The sequence below is a fragment of the Anolis carolinensis genome, chromosome 1 (genome assembly GCF_035594765.1).
Source record: "Anolis carolinensis isolate JA03-04 chromosome 1, rAnoCar3.1.pri, whole genome shotgun sequence".
Taxonomy (NCBI): Eukaryota; Metazoa; Chordata; class Lepidosauria; order Squamata; family Dactyloidae; genus Anolis; species Anolis carolinensis.
Genome location: NC_085841.1, coordinates 78,302,356 through 78,320,788, shown reverse-complemented (window position 1 = coordinate 78,320,788; position 18,433 = coordinate 78,302,356). Strand labels below are relative to the sequence as shown.

Sequence of the window (18,433 nt, the reverse complement as noted above, 5' to 3'; positions counted from 1 at the left end):
GCTTTTTCACTGTGCTGAATGACATCTAAAATCAGTATCTGCAATATATTTGAAGGGCAATATATTTATTAAAATATTTATGCGGACTACTTGAGCGGAAATAGGGTCCATCCAGGAGAATGGGATTTGAACCCAGAAGTGTTTTTGTATTAGGTTCAGAATCCCATTTATAATAAAGTCCTTCTCCATGCCATTCTAGGAATTGCACTTACCAAAAAGGTTCATTTTGGGATGGCAAAAAGAGGATTCCATACTCACCTTGGGAATACATGAATAAGTTTAGGGAAGTATACGTTTAGTATATGCTTAGTGATTAGGTCATTTAGTTGTTTTGCATTGGAGTAGATAAGTTTGGTGTTTAGATGGGCAGAGTTTTGGAAAAAAACCTGAAAGAAAAAGGTGAGATGTCAACAGGGAAAAAATAAAAAGAATGGTGCATTGATGATGGATTCCTCCTGCCATCCCAGAATGAACCCTCTAGTAAGTTCAAGTTCAATCTCTCATTTTTATGCACATATAGATAGAATAGATTTATCTTAATATTTATGTGGTTTTTAATGAATAATTTGAAGGTATGTTGGCATGAATCTAAGTGTTTTCATATTATATGGAACAGAGATTTTCTTTATTCTTCTCATCTCTTTGTGGTTCTTAAAACATGCAGGTATTTTTGCAATTTGTATAAGTGATCTTTTATGTTCTGAGGCTTTTATTTGTGCTTCATTGCAAATCATCAAGTCCTTTGTCACCTTCAAATAATGCAGGTTGATCAGAAGGTATGTGGAGGAAGTATTTATTTTGTGATCACAAATCAATAATTTAATGCCATTAGGCACATATTTCACTATGAGAGATCTAGAAACTGATATGAGGCATCTGATGCAGCAGTATTGCTGACATTAAGCAGATGTGGAACTGTGCAACTGTTTGAATAGGAAGCCAGTAGTCCCCCCCCCAAAGGTTCTAATAAATATATTTTTTTAAAGCTTCAAATTGAAAATCATGTGAGATCGAACAGATTAATCAGAAATCTGAAATACTCAAAAATTGTCCAGATGGAGAACATTGTGACATCTTTGTTTTCTGATATTTCTTTGTACATAAACTTGGTTTTATACACAAAATTATTAAAATATTATATAGGATTCTGTTCATGCTGATTGTATGAGGTATATGTGAAGCAAAAATGAATTACACGTTTAGACTTGGACCTGATCTCCAAGATATCTCATTATTATTTAAAAGCAGATGCAGGTATTCAAAAATATTTCAATCCAAAACACTTCATTACATTATTTGTTGAAAGCAGCTTTATGACAGCAGAATCATAAATCTTCTGGTATTACTTTTCATAATCTTAGCTATCTACTTCTCTGTTTTTCTAGGGAACCTTTTATCATCTTATCAGGTGGCTTATCGTATGATACTGTAGGAAGAAGACCCTGTCTAACAGTTATGCATGGAAAGAGCACTGCTGTTCTAGAAATGGATTATTCAATAGTTGATTTTCTAACCCTTTGTGAAACTCCATACCCTAATGGTAAGTTCTTGGGGAAATTTTCATAACTTGCTACTCAACTTCAAGAATTCTGCTTCTATTTATATCATTGTAAAGGTAAACCTAGGTCTGTCCAGTTCAATGCACTGTACAGCCGTGGAGCAGATTATTCTCAAAAAGGCTAAAGGAGCAATCTACTACCACTGAGATATTCCCTTATGCATGATAGCTGATCAAGGAAGGAGTTCAAAGTTCTACATCATTTCTGTTACTTCCTTCTCTTTCCCTTTCAGTTTTTCTTCTCCTTGCCTTGCCAGGTGGTTGAGAATTACTCTATTTATCTCATTTAAATAACTTGCTTTAACATGTGAAAGGAAGATAGACTGCAATTATGGTAATATTATGAAACCTATCAAAAAAAGAAGAGAAAAATTACTGAATTGGAGAGAGAAGTGCTCCTTGTTCAATCAGATAAAAGGAAAAGGCTGTTGGATGAGGAATATGCAGTAAAACTGTTAAATACCTGCAGGCATGCAGGCTACAAAGCATCAAAGTGCTCCACTGCCATTCAGTTGGGTGTTGAGTGCCATATCTCTGAACAGACTAAAGAGTCAATATTAAGAAAGATTTTTATAGCATCAAGTGAGAGCGACATGGAGGGAAGGTCATGTCATCAATGCTCTGATTCAAGCAGCTGCGATAAGAAATGAAACATGTTAAGGTTTATGAAAGACACTGTTAAAACTGTTCAGATACCTGCAAGCACGCGGGCTACAGAGCTTGAAAGCATAAATAAAAGTGTTACTTCTGTGCTCACTTCTGTGTTGAATGGTGTTCTGAACAGGCTGCAGAGTCAATATTAAGAAATATCTGTATGACATAAGGTGAAAGCAACATGGAGGGAAAGTTCACCTCATCAGCATTTTGATATGGAAGTGATGGTAATAATATCTAAAACACTTAAAACAAATTTCAGTTAGAATCATAGAGTTGGAAGAGACCTGGAATCATAGAGTTGGGAAAAAGCTAAACCAGGTAGTTTCAACTGAATAGTCCCCCATGAGGGTCTGCCTCCAGGGGCAAACCAAGAATGGGCAACTTGGAAGTCCCTAGACAAACTCAGAAGAGGAGTGGGCAGATCAAAAGACAACCTGGCGAGATGGCACTACCTGGAGGAATCCTCCACCTTGTGTGACTGTGGAGCAGAACAAACAACTCTGCATATGTATGCTTGCCCACAATGTCCTGCCTCATGTACAGAGGAAGAGTTGTTTAAAGCTATAGACAATGCTGTCGCTGTTGCCCGCTTTTGGTCTAAAACTATTTAGCTGCTTGTGATTCCTTTATTTTATCACTTTTAAAATTATTTATTATGCAATACTTTTGACATGAAATAAATAAATAAATAGAGTTGGAAGAGGGTTAAAGATTAAAGTTACAGCACACTACTTATACATACATACACACACACACACACACACACACACGTATTACTCCATAATTATAAACCAATAAAAATATTTCTCCCTGCTGGTGGGAAGACACCAAGGATGGGGCCAGCTGGATCTCCAATGGAAGGAAGTCCCACAGCCTAAGAGCATCCATAGAGAATTTTATCTCCCAAGTCTCAACAGACAGTGGCCCTATTGATTTCTAAACATATTTGGGAACCATTTGTAATAATATCCTTTTGGATGGTAAATTGAAAGCATTGATTTATCTTGCTGTCACTCTTTCCTAAAGGCAAGGTTCTGGGAGATAGTGCTAATAAGTTATTTTTCCTCTATTAAACTTGTCCTATGAAGTGTTGCAGAATTTATGCCTTTTAACATAAAACTGCTAACAAGGTTATCTGCTCACAACCCTTCCTCTATTATCAAAAGCTGGACGGAAGGGGAGCTATTTGCAACATAGAGAGATATGTTTGATTTGCTTGTGTTTGCTACTCTAATTCATACTATTCTGCAAAATTACTTTGTTTTGGGATCATTGTTTGGAAAGTGGTGCAAGTTGAATGTCTTTATCCAGATTTTCAAAATCAAAACGTTCTAAAATCTGTGGCTGAGATAGTAATTTGTAATGATTCAGTGTAAGAAAACTTTGTTTCATGCATAAAACTATTAAATAGTGCATAAAACTTCTTTCAGTCTATGTGTAAAAGGTTTGCTTTTTTTCCGTGTCAAGAGCGACTTGAGAAACTGCAAGTCACTTTTGGTGTGAGAGAATTGGCCAACTGCAAGGATGTTGCCCAGGGGATGCCTGGATGTTTTATCATCTTGTGGGAGGCCTTTCTCATGTCCCCACATGGGAAACTGGAGCTGACAGACGGGAGCTCACCCCGTTCCCCGGATTCAAACCTCCGACCTTTTGGTCAACAATCCTGCTGACATGAGGGTTTATATATGCACTCACGCATGCATGCAAATAAGGCATTCCAAAATATGAAAAAATCCCAAACATTTCTGTTTCTAAACATTTTTTAAATAAGATATACCCCACCTGTATTTAAAAGATGGTATAACATGTGAATACGAGGTGTTCAGTGTAGTGTGTCCTACCTCCTAAATCTTTTATATCATGTGTTCATAGCAGTCAGTGCTGAAATATTTTCTTCCCTATCCTGTTTTCACATAACTTCATTATGCTAATATGTTGTATCAAATTTCACAACTGAAATCAATATTGTAAAAATGTATAGCCAGAGAAAAGTAACTGTTCATGGTCTTTGTATGTGTTGTTATGTTTTTTTCTCCAGATTTCCAAGAGCCATATGCTGTGGTTGTTCTTCTAGAAAAAGATTTAGTACTTATTGATCTTGCACAAAATGGGTAGGAATTCTCTATAAAATACTGTGAACAAATAATGTTGTTTGGATTGTTATTTTAACCTATGATTTCTCTATTTTGGTTGTATTCCTATAAACATTCTGTTCAGTTGAAGAGGGTTTTGGAGAAACTATTAAGAAAAGGCTTGGGTAACATTTTGGGTCCTGATTTTGAATAGAAAAACACAGGGATTTATGCAGTGATAATCTAGCTATGGTTGACAACAGGTTTTCATGTTTCCTGTATAGAAAAGAACAGTGGATACTTTTGACCCCTCCCATTTGTTTTCTTCTTCTTCTAGATCTTATTCATTGAGTTTGAAGTTCTATCTTACAGTTCTTCTATCTTCTGGAAGCTTGAAATTTCTAATTGTGTAATTTACATAAGTGCACAATGAACAATGTCAATTGCAAAATGAAATTATGTTTTTCTAAGACACCCTTTGGGGAACAATTATAATGTACTAGTTTAAGCATTGGGCTATGACCCTGGTAACTAGGATCCACATCCCAGCTCAGCCATGGAAATTCAGGGGTCTAATCTTGAGCAAGCCACACTCTCTTAGCATCAGAAGAGGACCAAGGCAAACCCCCTCTTACCAATAGGTTCACCTTAAGATTACTATAAGCCACACACTTCTGTTACTTCTTCTGCCTTGGTGAGGAACACTTTATTGGGAAGTGACGCCATTGCCAAGCCTTCAATAAGTGGACCCTTTTGAATTGGCTATCTCTAGAGGCACATGTGAACGAACCCAAGGAGTGCTCACCAATGCATCTTCTTCATCCTGGAAAGACGTCACGAGTGGAGTGCCGCAGGGTTCCGTACTGGGCCCGGTTCTATTTAACATCTTTATTAATGACTTAGAAGAAGGCCTAGAGGGCATGATCATCACGTTTGCAGATGACACCAAACTGGGAGGGATAGCTAATACTCCAGAAGACAGGAGCAGAATCCAAAACTATCTAAACGGATTAAAGAGATGGGCTGAAACTAAAAAAATGAAGTTCAATAGGGTCAAATGCAAGAAAAGGATCTTGTGAGAAAAGGATCGTGTGAAAAGGATCTTGGAGTCCTAGTGGACAACAAGTTAAACATGAGCCTACAATGTGATGTGCTGGCTAAAAAAGCCAATGGGATTTTGGCCTGCATAAATAGGAGTATAGCGTCTAGATCCAGGAAAGTCATGTTCCCCCTCTATTCTGCCTTGGTCAGACCATACCTGGAATACTGTGTCCAATTCTGGACACCGCAATTGAAGGGAGATGTTGACAAGCTGGAAAGTGTCCAGAGGGGGATGACTAAAATGATCAAGGGTCTGGAGAACAAGGCCTGTGAGGAGCGGCTTAAAGAGCTAGGCATGTTTAGCCTGCAGAAGAGAAGGCTGAGAGGAGACATGATAGCCATGAACAAATATGTGAGGGGAAGTCATAGGGAGGAAAGAGCAAACTTGTTTTCTGCTACCCTGGAGGCTAGGATGCGGAACAATGGCTTCAAACTACAGGAAAGGAGATTCCACCTGAACATTAGGAAGAACTTCCTGAGAGCTGTTCGGCACTGGAACTCTTTGCCCCGGAGTGTGGTTGAGGCTCCTCCTTTGGAGGCTTTTAAGCAGAGACTGGATAGCCATCTGTCGGATGTGCTTTGAATGTCATCTTCCTGCTTCTTGGCAGGGGGTTGGACTGGATGGCCCATGAGGTCTCTTCCAACTCTATGATTCTATGTTGGAAGAGGTAATAAGTTGCCCAAAAAACATTTTATTTAAATGCATGGAATAGGTCAAAATACACAACCCCCCCCCCCCATTAAATCCAGTTATGTTGGGCTCTGCATCACTGGGTCCACTTGGAGATGAGACTTTGAATCTCATCCAGTACCATGGTACAAAAGGTTCCATGAGGTATGCAAAACTAATATAGGGCTTAAGGAATGCAAGAGGAAGAATATAAGGACACGTACACTTACCCATCTTTGTCTTCATCTACTCATCCTGTTCCTCAACTGTCATGACCTTCTGTTTCAGGTTTAACAGATAAAGCAGTGGCTTTATACTATACTAGAGGAAGCTGAACTGCAGATATTGAGCACTATCTCTAATTCTGAACTTCTCGCAAATTCTGTCTTCAGAACTGGCCTCAAAAATGGATGATGACTATAAATCCAAATGCTCATTTCATTTACCACAAACATTTATCATCTCTCAGTGTTCTGATAGAACACCATAACCCATTGTTCCTGTTGGAAGACATGCATGGAATAATTACTCAAAATAATTAATAATTATTAATTAATAATTATATGAATAATTAATCAAAAGAATCCTAAACTTTTCCATTGCTATTCTGGACCTAGAAAAGGCCTGGTAGTCTCTGCCTAATGGTTTACCAAATTGGTGCAGTTAGGAATAGGACGTATGGTCTGCTAACTGATCAAATCCGTACCCACTCTTCTACGGCTGTGTCTACATCCATAGCTTTTTTTGCAGGGGTTCCCTTATTTTACAGAGCTTCTCTGAAAATAAAAATATTTTTTGAAAATATAAACAATATCATGATATCTCATCAAATTTATTTCTCTTGAATATATATATATTTCCTTTCTGACCTTTTTCTGAACTCTGTCATACTCTTTACTCTCTATTGGTTTTCTATTCCTTCCCCTTCTCCCTCTATCACAACATGCCCAGGCCCAGATAAGCTGAATCCCAGACATCAGCTTTATCTGCTTTAAGTAAACATTTTTAAAAATAACTTTAAGAAAAGATGCCACATGAAAAATGGGTTTGCATTTCAACATATTCAGAAATAATTTGCATTTTTTCTTTCCTTTCTTTTTTGCAAAAGACATTTTAATTTTAACATAAAAAGCACAGTTTCTGCTTAAGTTCAGTATTTCTTAAAGCATACTGAGTCAGGTTAGTGTGATTGTTCCTGAGAGGATGAGCATGAGACTGATAATTGGTTTAGCTAGCTGATTTAAGATGACCCAGCCAAGATACTATGGAAATCATGCCTAACCTCTTTTTTTTTTCTATCTATGGCATTGGTTCTTAACCTGTGGGTCCCCAGATATTTTGGCCTTCAACTCCCTAACAGCTGATAAACTGGCTGGCATTTCTGGGAGTTGTAGGCCAAAACACCTGGGGATGCACAGGTTGAGAACTACTCATCTATTGTTTAAAAAAACAAGATGTAAAATTAAGATGAGGGACCCATCATGATGTCATGGTTACATTAGAATAGGGCTCTGAAGACCAGGGTTGGTTTGAATCCTCAATTGGGCATTGGTCTCAAAGGAAAGCAGAGGCAAGCCCCTGTGAAAAAATCTTGCCAAGAAACCCTGGTGATAGGTATGCATTATGGACACAGTAAATCGGAAATTAACTTGAACACACAGAAAACAACAGCCGCAATTTCTGATACCTTGGAATAATACAACAGCAATTGTTCCAGAAAGAGATCATTTATTCGCCACTGTGAGGTGTTTATAAGTGGGGTAGAAAAATATTTAGCATTACTGAACATTTCACCAGACCTCCTTTTTAAAGAAAGTAGATCAGTGCTTCTGTGGAGTTTTCCCAGAACAAACAAAGCTCTTGCCTTTTGCCACTCTCCTCAGAGAATGGAGTGGTTCCTTTTTTGATAAGTTGTTAAGGGACAATGCTGACATTGAACCATGGATAAGTCAACTTTTTGAATACATTTCTAGACTTGTACATATCCCAGATCTACTTTTTTAAAACAGATGTTAAGGTACATGAAAAGAGGTTTGAATGCAGGTGGGAAAGCCTGAATAAAAAATCCAACAATGTGAGTCGATGTTGCTCACATTATGATTATATGTCTATATAATTAGTATTGTATATTGCATTATAAGTGATCTAGATAGTATGTGTGATCAGATTTCACCATTATAGCTTCTTGGAATAGACCTGGCCCTATAATGTTAGTGCGTTATATAACTATAATTTCATATTTTAATGTATTATGTTAATGAAGTAATTAATGACTAGGTCGTGAAATGTAGGTATTCTGACTTCCTTATTCTTCTTGCTTTTAGATGCTATTTTTTGTGTTCTAGCTGCTGCTTTTTTTTGTCCTAAAACGAATCTAGGTAAATTTTAATCACGCACCTACAGTTGTAGTGATATATCATATCACAGTTTCTGAACATTGCTGACTATTGAGAATTTTAGTGGTGTGAATTTCCAGTAAACAGAACATACTAATTCACATGATTTGTTTTTTAAAAGCTTGAAGGGCATGAGTATGCTAGAAGAGTATGAGTATGAGTATGGGTGTTAATATAACAAGGCGTTTACAACTAATTTTTCATGATTGGATTCCAGCAATGCTAGAATTTTAAAAATATTCATATGCTGATAATTGTTCAAGTGGATTACAAATAGTACAGCTTAATTCCCCCTTGGTGCTTGCATCCCCTTCATTAATTCTTGCTCTTTTCTGTTAATGTAACTGTGATAGTTTATAATCACATAAAGTAAAAAGTAATATTGAAACTTGTATCTAAATAAATAACGTGTTACATTTTCATTCCATTATTAAAGGTATCCTATATTTGAGAATCCCTATCCCTTGAGTATACATGAATCTCCAGTCACCTGCTGTGAATATTTTGCTGATTGTCCTGTGGACCTTATTCCAGTACTTTATTCAGTTGGGGCTCGACAGAAGCGTCAAGGTTATAGCAAAAAGGTACCAAAAGAAATTAATATTGTGATCTCTAAACCCCAGTGTTCCATATACACCAATGTAATCTATTTGTCTGTTTAATTAGGAGTGGCCGATCAATGGTGGAAATTGGGGTCTGGTCACACAAAGTTATCCAGAGATCATTATTACTGGGTAAGTAATAAGGCGAACATGAAGTTGAGTTAAATGTATGCCCAGTGATGTTAATTGTAATCTACAAACTATCTTAAAAAATCAAGCATACAGAATAATATGGACTACATTAAAAAGATGGGTATGTTGTTCAGGGGGGGAAAGAGGACACAATTTAATCTTCAGTCCCTTTGAGGGGCGGGGGGAATTATCTGGAAAGAAAAAAAAAGGCTGAAAAGAGGCCTGAGTCCACTCATCCATTCCTTGTACATTTACATGTTTTTACCAAGTTCCAATAGAAAAACTAGTCTTTATTAGAAATAGAAATGTTGTTCTTTCATAAATTTAATCTGGGTATAGAATTCTTTCTTGAGAAACCAGAACTTGGAAAGTATCCTAATTCCCCTGGTACCAGTAACTTGACTTCCCGCCTCCCCGCAAAATCAGCCATGATCTACATTGCATTTTAGCTTGGCATTTTTTTATGCTTTAGTTTGATAATACAACACCATAACATTTGAAAAATTCCACTTGTAATTACAAGTTACAATCTTTTGACTGAAAAGGTTTAATCTCATCATCCATGATATGGAGCCTCCGGTGGCCTAGGGGATAAAAGCCTTGTGACTTGAAGGTTGAGTTGCTGACCAGGTTCGAATCCCACCCGGGGAGAGTGTGGATGAGCTCCCTCTATCAGCTCCAACTCCATGCGGGGACATGAGAGAAGCCTCCCACAAGGATGGTAAAACATCAAAACATCCGGGTGTCCCCTGGGCAACGTCCTTGCAGACGGCCAATTCTCTCACTCCAGAAGCAACTCCGGTTGCTCCTGACACGAAAAAAAATCCATGATATCACACTGGTGTTACTTTTGAAATATAACAGATTTTGGTATTAATTGAGGGTCCTGGAACCAAACCCCAATAGATACCAAGGGCTCATTGTGTATTAATAATTCTTATAACTGGAATCAAAACAATAGCATCCTGAGCCCAAATATTCTATCATGATTTCACACATGGTTTCCATTGAAAATTTCTTGGTCACTGTATTGTGTCAATTCATGTAGAGTTGGCTTTTTGTCCACTTTATGGATAGTTACCCAAAACAAAGTAAGAAGAAACACTATGTTCAGAGAAGCTTACCACTTGTAAAAATGATTAGGATTCCAATCTTTGAACTGGGACCTACTGAATTATAAGAAGCAAAGCAAGCAGTGAGCTATCCTCAGTTTATTTTATAAGGAGCTACAATTAGTCTTACTGGCTTCTAAATTTGCACTGTAAGATAGAATCTTAGCCTTAATCCTAATGTTGTCCTCAAATATGGGCAAGATAAAGATGCTACAATCGACTCCCTTTTAGGAATAAGAAACTTTCCCTGTAGGAACAATTTTATCAGTTCTCTGAAGTACAGAATGTCTCTGCCTCATACCTTTACAGGATATGGTAGGATGAACAAGCTTTCGTTCATATGAAAATACTTAGATAAAAAATGTTGATCATAAAAGAACTGGGCATGTTTAACCTGCAGAAGAGAAAGTTGAGAGGAGACATGATAGCCATGTATAAATATGTGAAAGCATGTCATAAGGAAGAGGGAGCAGGCCTGTTTTCTGCTGTCCTGGAAACTAGGACTCAAGAGCAATGGGTTCAAATTACAGGAAAGGAGAGTCCACCTGAACATTAGGAAGAACTTCCTGACTGTAATTGCTATTCAGCAGTGAAGCTCTCCGCCTCGGAGTGTGACGGAAACTTCTTCCTTGGAAGCTTTTAAACAGAGGCCGGACAGCCATCTGTCGGGGTACTTTGATGGTGCTTTTCCTGCATGGCAAGGAGTTGGACTAGATGGTGTCATTCCAACTCTATTATTCTATAATTTTATGAATCCCTTAATGCTAGGAGTAAAATATAGTCATGTGATTTTGTTGTAATAGTTTAGTTTAAGTAACTAAATTCTATTATCCTTGGTGTGTATTCTTGAAGAATATTCTCTTTAAAAACCACTTTCTGTTTTAATAGACATGCAGATGGATCAGTCAAGTTTTGGGATGCCTCTGCAAGTGAGTGCTTCAACAAAGTTTTTATAGATAATATTTTAAAAAATGTTTGCTCCTATAAAAGTGACGTCTTTTCCTAGCACTATTACACTCATAATATTTCTCATTTCTCTCTTATTCACTTGATTATTAAGGCCCTGGAAAGTTGCATTTAACTCCCATTGAACTAAATTAAGTAAGGTGTGGTTAAATTGTCTGATTAGAATAGAATTTAAGCATTTTCCAGCTTAATTGAATTGGTGTCAAAGGCAATTATGTAAGGCAGGCAGTAAGCAATGATAGAGGCAGTCAGGTAAAATATTCTAGTTAAAGGTGGCAGTTGAGGTAATTATAGACAGCTAAGGCATCTGTGCGGGCCGTGAGTTAGACTGTTAAGCTACAGAACTTGTTGATCAGAAGTTGCTGACCAGAAGTTTGAATCCGCGGTGTGGGGTGAGCTCCCATTGTTAGCCCAGCTTATTCCAACCTAGCAGTTCGAATACATGTAAATGTGAGTAGATCAATAGGTACCGCTATGGTGGGAAGGTAATGGCGCTTCATGCAGTCATGCCGGTCACATGACCTAGTAGGCGTCTATGGACATAGCTAGCTCTTTGGCTTAGAAATAGAAATGAGCACTATCCCCCAGAGTCGGACATGATTAGACTTAATGTCAAGGGGAAATCTTTACCTTTCTTAAGGCATCTGTCATCAACAACCCATATGATATTTCTAAAATTCTTTTATGAACCAAAGTCCAATAAAACCCTGTTAAATGTTTAAACTATTTTTGGCTCTTCCTTGTGGTCTATAATGCCCAGGATCCCATGCTGTTCTTAAATGCGCACTATTATTTTCCTGTCCCCATCTTCCTGCACAAACCCTTAAATGGTCCCTGTTCCACAGTAGAATGCTGCAGGGTCTCTCTCGCCACAGTTATACATGTAGGAGTTTGTATATTGGTCTCTTAGTGTCCCAAAAAATAATACAGGGAATGATGAGCATTTACAACATTTGATTTAGAACTTTTTAAAGTTTACATATAGAAATGTCAAAAGCCTATGCATTTCTGCATGAAACTAACTTTATGTGTATTTATTTCTAGTAACATTGCAAGTGCTATATAAATTAAAAACAGCTAAAGTATTTGAAAAGTCTCGAAATAAAGATGACAAGCCAAGCACAGATATCGTAGATGAAGACCCTTTTGCCATTCAGATCATCTCATGGTGTGCAGAAAGCAGGATGCTATGTATTGCAGGTGTTTCTGCACATGTGATTGTTTACAGATTCAGCAAACAAGAAATAAACACAGAAGTTATTCCAGTAAGTGGCATTTAGTTTTTAGGAACTCTTCTATTGCTTGTTTCACTTGCAATGAAAAATACACACAACACACATAATGGGCTATTGTGTAAGTGATAAGTTGTGTGATATGATTCTGGCCAATGTCTAGTTTTGAGGCAATTATTTGGTACAAAGTAGCATGTTGCAATTGTTTAGTATGTTTTTCTTTTTGCAGATGCTTGAAGTACGACTATTGTATGAAATAAATTATATAGAGTCTCCAGATCCTGAACAATTGCCACCACTGCCTACTCCAGGAACAGGTTCCAATCCTCAGTCTATTGCTCCCCAGTCTCACCCATCCACTAGCAGTAGCTCATCTGACGGACTTCGGGATAATGTCCCATGTTTAAAGTAAGTGTAATAGTAGTTTGTATCTCAGTATTGTATCTTGCTTTCATAGGCCACTTCATCAGCTTGTACAAAAGCTATAAATTTCTTTTAACAGGCACTCCTCTTGGATATGGTTCATCATGCTGCCCTTAAGTATACAGTGTAAAAATATTATCGTGGTCTTACAGTGATAAGCTAATAAAAGACATCTGTGTTGTTCTTGCATTGCTGTGCAATATATACACTGTAATTGTACATTCACTTAACAAGACCATATAAAATAGCATATTTTGATAAGTGCTTGCAAACTTTTCCTTTATTTCAATTGCACCTTGAATAGGTATTAGGCTTCAACAAGTTTTAATTCTTCATACCTTGCATCTTTAAACAAAACTTTGTAATTAACCTAAAATGCTTCCTTTCAAATAGGTAGTCAAAGATAAACTTGTAGAGAAAAATTGGCAGTTTTTATTTAATGTATACTCCAGTATTACTTCAGTTTTTCTTCTAAAGCAGTGTATTATTTCTCAATCTTTCAAAAAGAAATAAATGTATGCAAATACCATTTTTGCTGTCTGTCTGTCTGCAGTTCAGTTGGATTTTAGCTTGGATGATAACAAAATGGAACAAAACTGAAAATATAAGAATAACAAAGGAATGTATATATACCTCTATAAAAGACAATGAAATATCTAAATAAGCCCACAAGCAATCTGTTATGCCAGACAAATGTAGAAAGAGTTTTGAGGTCTATTGGCCATTGAATAATAAGAAGGTAGATTTTTTGTCTTTTCAGTGGTAGAGAAACATTGGGTAGAGAAATGCCCATATCTGCTTATTTGATGGGCTGAGGACCTCAGAACACTTTGACATTTGAAAGAGCACTCTGAATCATTTCTTGTTGACAATAGTTATGAACAAACAATTTAGAAAACTTTCAAGTCTTTAAATTCATAAATTGGTCCAAAATAAATTTAATTCAACTGCTAGCCCTCCACCCCGCAAGAAGAAGCTAGCCCCGGGCATAGTCAAGTCACATAGACAAGCAAAGACTGAGAAGCTTAAAAATGCAGAGTCTTCCCATGCTTTAATTGAAGATATTGACCTTCTAGGGAAGTTGGCAAATCATATTGTGCCCTTAATCCTTCAAATGAGAGAAATATACCACAAGAGAGTTAGAATAGTCCATCAACCTGAAGGGCTTCTTCCCATTTAACACATCTTGATTACACATAAGGTTAATTTAGCATGGGAAGACTAAGCAAAAGATAGTTGCCATAATATTGTCCCTAATTACAAAACACAAAAACAAATGTGTTCATGGGGAAAATATTAAAATTTGCTATATCCCAGTATTTTGAAAGTGGCACCAGGTAAAATGATTCCATCAGACTTCAAGATAGAAGATTCAGTATGGATGAAAAATCCCATAGGTGATTCTGTAGTATAGATCAGGATTTGCAAAACCAAATCTACCTGAAAGCCACAGGCTCCTTTGTGGTAGTGAAGGACAGCACATTAATTCCTAAAACATTTTTAAAATGCTGGGTAATAAAAAGGAATATAGCAATCTTATCCAAGGGACAAGTTTCATGTTAGTGTATTTTACTCCAAAGAGTAAATTGAACAAGATTGTGAGGCTTCTAAAATTTAGTTAAAATTCATTGCCCAACCTTCTTTTTCTGTGCTATTACTTACTTTACTTTCTAAAACCTGTTTTGTCATGTTATGGACAGTGGTTAAGACTTAGAAGCTTGAAGTCCTTAACTGAAATTTTACTATAATTATGCACTGAATAAATTATATTAAGTTAGATACTGTTTTTTCTGCCTGGCTCACCTGTGATATAATGAGCGGAGCCAACAGCTTCCTTTTTGCTGAGGTTTCGAAGATAGCAGAATTTATTTCATCAACACTGCCACCACACACAGACAAACAAATCTGTTGTGGATCTTAATCTGGAATGGTCTACACTAAATTACTCTACAAACATCCTCAAGTCAAAGCAACTTTATTGTAACAATTGAAACAATTTTTAAAAATGCATCTGATGAAATGGGCTTCTATACTTAAATGAATGATGCCAAATTTATTATTTATTTATTTACAGTATTTATATTTTGCGTTTCTCACCCCGAAGGGGACTCAAATAAATAAAGCATGTTAGTCATTAAATACCAGATGATACGGTTGGTTTTTGCTACAACAGAACCACAACCTCACTGGAAGCATATGATGCCTGGTAGAAGTAAATGGCAGAAATTCCCTATAAATTAGGGCATCTATAGTAAGATTTTCAATTTAGTGTTTATATTAGTTAATCCTGTATCTTTGTATAGAATTATAAGAAATGGACACATCTGGGAAACACTTTTTGTTTACCTGTGCTGACTGCTGAATTTATAACTGTATTCTTAGCAAGATATTATTTGGAATTTCCTCAAAATTCAATGTCCTATGGTTCATGTAAACCTATGCCTTGCCCATCAACTATGATTGAAATGTAAAGCAGTTGCATCCAAAAGGACAGAGGGACAAGTATAAAGACTGTATACATACACTTGGCATATTATCAATATGTTAAAATAGATAGTTGATCTAAATATATTCCGGAGTAAATATTCAGAAACTTTTACCAACTTGTAATAGCTAATAATTTTTAAAAAATACCCCATTTGATAAAATTTAACAACTTTTTAATCAATTTGGCAAATTTTCACAAGGATGAATATGATAGCTACCTTTCATTTATGTTACAGAGTTAAAAACTCTCCCCTCAAACAATCTCCAGGCTACCAAGTTGAACTGGTTATTCAGCTAGTATGGGTGAGTGGAGAACCTCCTCAGCAAATAACAAGCCTTGCAATCAACTCTGCCTATGGTTTGTAAGTATAACTTTTTTTAGCTTTAACTTTTGAAAGCCCTTTGTCCTGTTGCAGTAGCAATGTGACATTAGCCGTAAACTGATTGGATCCTTGATTCAACTTGGCATGTACCCCCATGCTTGATATAAAACCAGGACTTCTGTACACCTACTCAAAATATGCTCATAACTATATTTATAGTGTATGGCACTTCATTGAGAAGTTCCTTCTTGTATATTTGTTGGTGTTTAGGTAGTGCAGTAGAGTCTCACTTATCCAAGCTAAACGGGCCGACAGAAACTTGGATAAGCGAATATCTTGAATAATAAGGAGGGATTAAGGAAAAGCCTATTAAACATCAAATTAGGTTATGATTTTGCAAATTAAGCACCAAAACATCATGTTATACAACAAATTTGACAGAAAAAGTAGTTCAATGCACAGTAATGCTATGCTGTAATTACTTTATTTACGAATTTAGCACCAAAATATCACGATATATTGAAAACATTGAATACAAAAATGGCTTGGATAATCCAGAAGCTTGGATAAGCGAAGCTTGGATAAGTGAGAGTCTACTGTAGTAATATAAAACATCATTCCAAAAGAAAGATTGAACAAATAGCACCACATTGCTGTGGGTAGCCTTACTTCAAAAACGATATGATCACAAATTCAAATTGTAAAGCAACTAATATCCAGTTTTAAACTTAATGGCAATTTAAGTAATCTTAGCATTTTCCTGATATAATGCATTAATTTTAAGTATTCTGAAAGAGAAATAGCTTGAGAAAAAGATATGAGGACTAAGTGGAATTAATGATAATTTATTATTACAAACTGTAATTATTTTATATACCCAGTAATGAGAGGATACATGAGAACTATGTATCAATGTTTGAAAGGATGTCATAAGAAAGAGGGAGCAGGCTTGTTTTCTGCTGTCATGGAAATTAGGACTTGGAACAGTGGGGTCAAATTACAGAAAAGGAGATTCCACCTGAGCATTAGGAAGAACTTTCAGACTGTGCGAGTTGTTCAGCAGTAAAACTCTGCCTCATAGTGTGGTGGAAGATCCTACCATAGAGGCTTTTAATCAGCGGCTGAATAGTCATTTGTTCAGGAGCTTTGATTGTGGTTTTCCTGCATGTCAGGTGGTTGGACTGGATGGCCCAAAAGGTCTCTTCCAACTTTTTGATTCTATGTTTCTATGTATAAGTTGTTTTAAAAAGTTACAAATGGATTCCCAAATAATGGATCGACTTATACATAAGTCAGTGCTGGAATAGGGATCCAGTGTGAATGTGGTGACAAGAGGTATAGGTGAGAATGCTCTTGACACAGTGTAGAAGCAACACTCCAGCCCCATCACCCCTCTCTTCCCCAGACTAGGAATAGAAGGGCGCCTTCCTTCTTCCACATATATATATATATATATATCTCCCTCTCCCTCTCCCTCTCCCTCTCTCCCTCTCCCTCTCCCTCTCCCTCTCCCTCTCCCTCTCCCAAGCAGCATTCAACAGCAATGTAGGAAAGCCCAAAGAATGTAGTGCACCACCATTTTGGGCACCTGAGGTGGCCATAATTAATAGGAACCTACTGTAAAAGCCCCTATTAAAATTGCTGCTGTATTTTCTATGCAGATTTTTTTTTTTGCAGTACTGTAAATCCTATTAAAAATGGCAGCTGCCAGTCTGCTTCACCTCAAGCACCCAAAATAGTGGATGCTCTGCACTTTTCAGGCTTCCTTGTGTTGCTGCTGAATGCAGCTCAACCTGAAAAAGAAGGCAAAGGAGAGAAGAAGGAGGACTGCCTTTCTTTCAATTGTTTGGGCAAGGGAGAGTAATGGGCTGGGAGATCTATTTGCTTCTTCCTTTAAATGCTGCCTTTGCACTAGACAGGTCTTCTACCCCCACTTTTTTCCAAGCTGCATTCCCATTATTTTCTCCTTTAGATTTTCGTCTTGTACAGCAATAGATCTTTTAAAGGAAACAATACAATTTATGCCCCCCATTATAACTGCTTATTTTTCAAATAATTAAATGCTCTCTTTAGTTCTTCCTAAGTATATTCCCTCAATGCAGTTTTTAAAAGGGAGGAAATGGTTTATTGTAACACACATTTTGTCTTTGACTGATCCATGGTTATAGCAAATCCATAGTTTTGCCCCCCATAGTTTTGCCCCCCTTGACTTATAAATGAGATTGACTAATTCATAAGTATATACTAAAAAGAATAAAGGTATGGTGATGTGGTTTTTAGGAAACCTGAAATCGAGAATTGCATATTTTCCCATTTCCTTTATTCAAAATCCGATTTAGCATATGTATTTGAATTTGGTTTAGCAAACAAAAGCAAAATAGTCCATTTTAGATTTACATGTTAAATCTCTCTGTTTTCAATTAAAATATCTGATTTTATATATACAGTAGTTTAAACATTCAAGTAAATGCAAAACTAAACTTGAAAATGACAAATTAATTCATACAGCTTCTTTATGTTGCTTAAATTTTAGTGGGGACAGAAGACTTGTTAAAATAACACTTTTTGATTTGACTAGTTTCAAATTGGTTTTGTTCATTCAAATTAATTAATACTGTATATATTAAGGTTTCCCATTCTGGAAAACTCTCAGCGGAAAACTTACCATAACACATCTCCTTAAATGTATAGTAATTAACTCT

General features: G+C 36.6%; 1 protein-coding gene across 6 annotated transcripts in view; it reads left to right on the top strand.

Moving 5' to 3' along the window:
* The window catches only part of stxbp5 (syntaxin binding protein 5), a 175,714-nt gene that overhangs the window by 112,582 nt on the left and 44,699 nt on the right, over positions 1–18,433 (top strand). For all 6 annotated transcript variants that reach the window (XM_008123013.3, XM_003215725.4, XM_003215724.4 and 3 more), the window contains exons 10-17: positions 1,386–1,540; positions 4,254–4,326; positions 8,891–9,038; positions 9,121–9,188; positions 11,189–11,229; positions 12,311–12,531; positions 12,728–12,906; positions 15,645–15,770. In XM_008123013.3, the coding sequence (XP_008121220.2) occupies positions 1,386–1,540; positions 4,254–4,326; positions 8,891–9,038; positions 9,121–9,188; positions 11,189–11,229; positions 12,311–12,531; positions 12,728–12,906; positions 15,645–15,770 (1,011 nt within the window). The remainder of the gene's footprint in view (positions 1–1,385; positions 1,541–4,253; positions 4,327–8,890; positions 9,039–9,120; positions 9,189–11,188; positions 11,230–12,310; positions 12,532–12,727; positions 12,907–15,644; positions 15,771–18,433) is intronic.